This window comes from Setaria italica, chromosome VI (genome assembly GCF_000263155.2).
Source record: "Setaria italica strain Yugu1 chromosome VI, Setaria_italica_v2.0, whole genome shotgun sequence".
NCBI classification, from domain to species: Eukaryota; Viridiplantae; Streptophyta; class Magnoliopsida; order Poales; family Poaceae; genus Setaria; species Setaria italica.
In genome coordinates this window covers 2,116,463-2,122,515 of record NC_028455.1, presented here as the reverse complement: position 1 = coordinate 2,122,515, position 6,053 = coordinate 2,116,463, and the positions used below count along the sequence as shown (strand labels likewise).

General features: G+C 48.8%; 1 protein-coding gene across 1 annotated transcript; it reads right to left on the bottom strand.

The window, feature by feature from the left end:
* Positions 1-223: 223 nt before the first annotated feature.
* Positions 224-987, bottom strand: LOC101757744 (cysteine-rich and transmembrane domain-containing protein WIH2). The gene is made up of 2 exons (XM_004972551.2): positions 665-987; positions 224-518 (listed from the first exon to the last, which is right to left on the bottom strand). The coding sequence occupies exons 1-2, from the start codon at positions 844-846 to the stop codon at positions 473-475; spliced, it is 228 nt and encodes a 75-aa protein (XP_004972608.1). The 5' UTR covers positions 847-987; the 3' UTR covers positions 224-472.
* Between the last annotated feature and the right edge of the window lie 5,066 nt (positions 988-6,053).

Sequence of the window (6,053 nt, the reverse complement as noted above, 5' to 3'; positions counted from 1 at the left end):
GATTTTTAAGACTTATACATCTCTCCAACCGGAACTAATGCTCACTTTTTCCACCGTATTTGTACACAGGTGGGCTATAGAGCCAAGCAGGTAGGTTGGAGACGGGAAAAATAGTACCACCTCTGTCCTAAATTATAGATTTTGTAATCTTTTTAAGGTTTATATATTTTACTATAGAATATCTAAAATTTATAAATGTAGAAAAATTAAAAACAACTTATAATTTTGGACGAAGGGAAGGGAGTAGTCATCATAAAATAAATAGAACAGCAACTACCGATGCCCGTACAACCACACGACAAGGCTATCAGCTATCATTATGGATGACTGGACGCCATGATCATTGGATAGCAACACAACATGCATCTCGTCGATGGTCATACTTTCCCGGGGAAAATCAAAGGAGAAATGCAACGAATGATGGTGACGAGAGAGCAGCTAGCTGGGTGTCGCCAATCGTCGTCCTCATGTATCAGAAACACATGTCCAGGAGGCAGCAGCAGCAGATGGCGGCGCAGCTGAGAAGACACACAGCAGCAACAGGAGCAGATTGCCAGAGAGTTAGCGAAGAGACACACACACACACACAAAGATGTCAGCCATATCCCGCTGAACCAACCAACATAGTATACACTGAGCATCAGCAAGAAGAAATAAAGCTCACCATCCTTTCCAGAAGCCGTCGCCGCCGCGGCTGGTGGTCTCCTGCTGCTGCTGCTGCTGGTACCCGCCGTCCTGCGTCGTCGGCGGGTACGTGGGCGGTGGCGCGGCGTAGGCCGGCGGCGGGGGCGCGCCGCCGTAGGCCTGCTGGCCGGCCGGCGGCGGGTAGCCTGCTTGGTAGCTCATGACAGATCAACTGCTACTACAAGGATGGATGGATGATGCGTGTATCAAGTTAGAAAGTATGATCGTATCGAGCATCTGGTCCCTGATTTGATTGATTATATAGAGCCGCGTACGCGCTATGCCGGTTGCTTAAACGCGTCGTGCCGCTGACGGGAGAAGAGCGGCAAAGAAGGGAACAACAAAAGAAAGAAACCAAAAAAGGTTGTGCGCTCGAGAACGGAGGGTCGCTGTCAGCGGCCGGGCGGCGGCTGCCTGCCCCGTCGTCGTCTCCCGATTGGAGACGCGCGCGCTTGCTTTTTCAATTCCGCTACGCTAGAATTAATTTATAGTGGTAGTGAAAATTAACGTGCGCACACATGCAATTGGCCGGCACAAAGAATGATCAGATTAGCGGGGAGCACCCGCCAGCAGAGTGCTCCCCGTATTTATGCTGGCGGGCGGTTATGTGACCTGCCAACACAGTGAAATGAAATGAGTTTGTTTTTTTAATAAACTATAGGGGATATAGCCCAAATGGTAGGACGCTTATCTAGCATGCAAGAGGTTTGAGGATCGATACCCCACATCTTCTTCATTGCACGAGAAACCCGGTGTTGTTTGCAGGATTACGACGAAATTCTTGAGGGGTAGATTTGGAAGTTCGGGCATGATCCTTTGTTTTTGTTTGCTTGCTCGTGCTGGACTCCTGGTGCAGTCAAACTTGAGACGCAGCTATGGAACTAACCAGTTAACTCCCGTGTCGCGTCAAACCGCATGCATGTATAGTTAAACAACAGATTTTTTCCCCCTAGCTTAATTAAACCGCAAGGTTATAACTGTTGAATTTAGGCTCATGTGTGACCCAATCTAAAAATTCCAAATCATACACAACTTTTAGTACCATACTGCTAAGTCATGGAGAGGTTGCCTTGCTTACATACGGAAGTCTCCTTTGTATGCAAAATAGGTGCGTATGAGAGATAAGGAAACCGTTGCTACACGCACGCGCAGCCCACACGTATTTTCACGTGAGAAATCGCGTAACTTGTGATGGTTTCTATTTTTTTTCTGCTGAACTTAATGGCATACATTACCTAAGCGTACATTACCACACAACACAGTTTACGTAAGCAAAGAACACAGTTTTGTCATCACAAACATACAAGTTTTGCATTTCATGTTAAGGATCGAAGGATCAAGTTTCAAATATGTATTTTTTGAATACAAATTTTTTCATACGATCTTAGATAAATATGAAATTTATATCAAAGTTATAGTGCTTAACGAGATATAAAATTTTATAGTTGACAAATATTTCATTTAAAATTGTTTACCTGTCCAAAACTACATTATAAGGTTATGAAAGAAACACGTTCCGCCACGTCAGCGATTCGTGTCTTAAAAATCGAGCTATCTCATTGGCCCAAATCTCCTCTCCCTGGATCCCTTCCCTCTTTTCCTTTCCATCTCTCCTTATCCCAGCCTCCCGCGCGCTAGCACTGCCTAGTCCTCCGTCACCAACGCCGTCCTCCAGCCCTGCCACCTCGTCCCCCACCGCCGACGTCGTCCTCCGGTCCCACCGTCCGACGCCATCCTCTGGTCCCGCTACCTCATCTCCTATCACCAGCGAAGTCCTCTGGTCCCGCTGCCTCGTCTCCCATCGCCTTCGCCGTCCTCCCATCCCGCTGCCATCTCCCATCGCCAGCGTCGTCCTCCCGTCCCTATGTCTCCTCCGGCGCCGTCCTCTAGCCCCGTCGCCTCATCCTCCGGCACCATCCTCTAGCTCTGTCGCATCAGTCTCCAGCCCCTCGGTCTCCTCCGACCCCGCCGCATTGGCCTCCTCCGGCCCTGTCCGATCCGCGCCTCTCTTGTCCCCCGCCGTCCCCACCTGGCTCATCCCTTGCCGCCGGCGCCATCCTTCAGCCCCGACCCGTGTCATCCCTGCGTAGCGCGGGCGACGGGCGGCCGCCGAGCAGGCTTTTTCTTTGCAAAAATAGTTGTGCTGGTAGGTGACATAACCACCCGCCCGCACAGAGATCCCACTGTGCGGCGGGTGGCCAGCACAGTGTTCTCTATGCTGTCGGGCGAGCACCCGCCAGCACAGAGAGCCATTTGTGCTGGCTCAAAGTTGCGGGCGGGTGCTCCGCCCGCCAGCACAGAGGCCATTTACCCGTCACTACAAATCGTTTTTGACGTAGTGATCGTTCTCCCGGCGATCATGTCATTGTCCTGTGTTGCTCGCCGAAAACAACGTGGGACAAGTGGGAACGGGACGGGTGGGAAGTGTCACCAAGTTCCTGGCAGGATTGCATCGAGTAGGTACGTCCATACATTTCGACTTCCCGACAGTGTACCTCTCCAGGACGATAGATTTTGAACCATAGCTACGTACCCCTTCGTACTCGTACCTCGTTTGGAACAAAAGTTCCTGGTACAGGGAATGATGGACCATACCACGAACCATGTGACTTAGGATCTACCGGAGAATCGACTGTTAGCAGTACCGGTCAGTAACCCTTCTTGAACTGAGCGTCTGACCAATATCTCGCAAGGCACAAGTCACGTAAATTTCACATGTAATATGTGAAAGCGCGGTCCTTATGATTTGAACTTACGACCTCAAGCCTCGTGCGGATCTTCCTTACCATCTCATCTACACAGTGTCAGCCATATATCTATGGGCCCACCAGAAGACTTGTACGGATCCGGCCAAGGCGAAGTACACTGAAACGTATCAAGTTATGGAGACTACGGTATAGGGTGGCGTAGTCTACATGGATTCCTGAAGACTAGTCGAAGACATGGAAACTATTATTCCGAGTTAGAGTAGAACTCTCTAATCAAATCTGACTACTACTCATGTACGACAACTACCCTATAACCCTGCTCCCACAATATATAAGGGCGGGCAAGGACCCCCTCAAAACAAGTTCAATCCAATACGAGGATACAACATACATGATGTAGGGTATTACGCGATCTAGCAGCCCGAACCTGTCTAAATCGTGTCCCTACGTCACCATCGAGCTCCTAATTTTGGCGACACCCACCAACCAAAACTCTACCTCGGGTACTCCCTTGGTAGTTTGCCAGTTTAAAACACCGACAGCTGGCGCGCCAGGTAGGGAAAGTCACTAGAATTCTCTGTGCAAGTTCGATGGCTCAAGTCATCATCAAGCCTACAATCATGCACAAAATTGGCACGACGTTTGCCTTCAGCTCCTGGGTCAGCATCGCTGACGGCGTTGGAAATTTCCACAGCAGCATTGATGAGGCTCCGGAGAAGAAGCAACTCGACATCATCCTTCGTTGACAAGCCACGGAGGATTTTGTCGAGAAATTTCACAAAATTTTCAATCTAGCAAGCAACAGGTTCGAGTACCCACAATGATTCGGACTGACATCCACGAGAAGGCAACCCAGCCATCGTGCAGACCAAATCAAACTCCAAATCCATTCCTGTTTGGACTCCAAAACGCGGCTTCGATTCATCAAGCAACTCTATCCAAGACATAGTCCGGATTGGAGACGCATGAGGACCGCAATCTCGACTACAACTCAGATTCCATCGAGGAAACTCCTTTATCAGGCCCGCAACAAGGCTTGATAATCACTTCAACTTCTCAAGGCAGATTCGTCTACTGGCTGGGCATGAGGCCATCCTTCCTCGACCAGAACAATGAGTCACAGTTCATTGCCAACCTAGAGATTCTACCATATCAAGAGGGGATGCCATTGTCTCCAATCTATGAAGAAGATGGCTCTACATAAGTCATCACTTCAAGCTCTAGCAGCTACTTACCGGAAAGAGAACTCTTCACCTGCATTATAGATGGACAAGGAGGTGATCAGCACCAACCAGAATGAACCCCTAGACAAGAGCGTCAACCAGATGAAGTCTAACAAGATGAACTATCAGTTAACGCTCCGGAGGATGAAACTAAAAGCCAAAAAAGTCGACGACGAGCACAAAATGCACAGAGAGCATATTGATGTCGAATACTGGCCGCACGGCTCCCCGTCATAAACCTCGACAGAGCATTCAAGGCAGTTCAAACACGAGAACACAGTACGCCACTCACCGCTATTGCTTCTATCAAACTCATCACGTGTACCGTGCCCCACGACAAGTACAATGATCTGATATCACAGTTGGTAGAGCACGCATACTGACTACTCAACAAAAAAACTCCAATTTCATCAGTATCTCGCACCCCGTCCATGCGTAGCGTCAGCAAAGGCCATGGAGGACCTTCAGCTCGAACACGTGATGATGCAAGGCAAAATAGGGATGCATTGGAAGCTCCTAGGCAAAACAGAGATGTACGAGAAGCTCCAAGACGAAACAGAGACGTACTTGAAGGTAGTCGAACAGCATCTGGGGGTGGCCCACACCACCGCAGAGTTGATCCTGAACCCGCGCACAATGGTAGCGATCTCAGAGACAAGATAAACAGCAACTGAGACGTGTGTGATATCATCAACAACCTACATCGCGAGCTTGAAGCAGAAGAAGACTACAGGGGTGATGACAATGACCACTTTCTCACTTTTACAAGATGACTTAGAAACACTACTTTACTAGAGAAGTTCAAACCCCTGAGTATCTCCAAATACGACGGCAAGCAAGACCCAGTTCAATGGCTCCGTAGCTACTCTTTGGCAGTCCAGGCTGTAGGTGGTGGTGATGATACGAAGGTCATCTACTTCCCCGTATGCATGGAACTCGCGTCACTGACCTGGCTCGAATCCCTAAAGCCTGACACCATCAACTCCTGGCAAGACCTGAAGAAAGCCTTCACCAGCAACTACGCAGGAGCAATGCAGTGCCCCAGCAATAGAATCGACTTGGCACAAGTTAAGCAACAAAAGGATGAATTACTGCGCAGTTACCTACGTCACTTTTTTGATAAAAAGGCCACAATCATGGACATCTCAAAACCAGATGTGATAGAGTGTTTCTAGAATGGACTCTATGATCGTTGAATGTTCCAAGACTTCAGTAGGCGCCGCCCCACGGATGTCAAAAAACTCAAGATCATGGCCATGACAACAATAACAATCACGGGAACAACTAAGACCAAGATAGAAACTGCAACGACAGTCACCAAAATAACTACCTAGGCAACTAGAATCGCAAGTGGAAGCCTGACAACACTATTGCTGCAATGACGAATTCAAGCAAGAAAGGGTCCAATAGAAACGAAGACAGGCCCTCATTCAGCGAA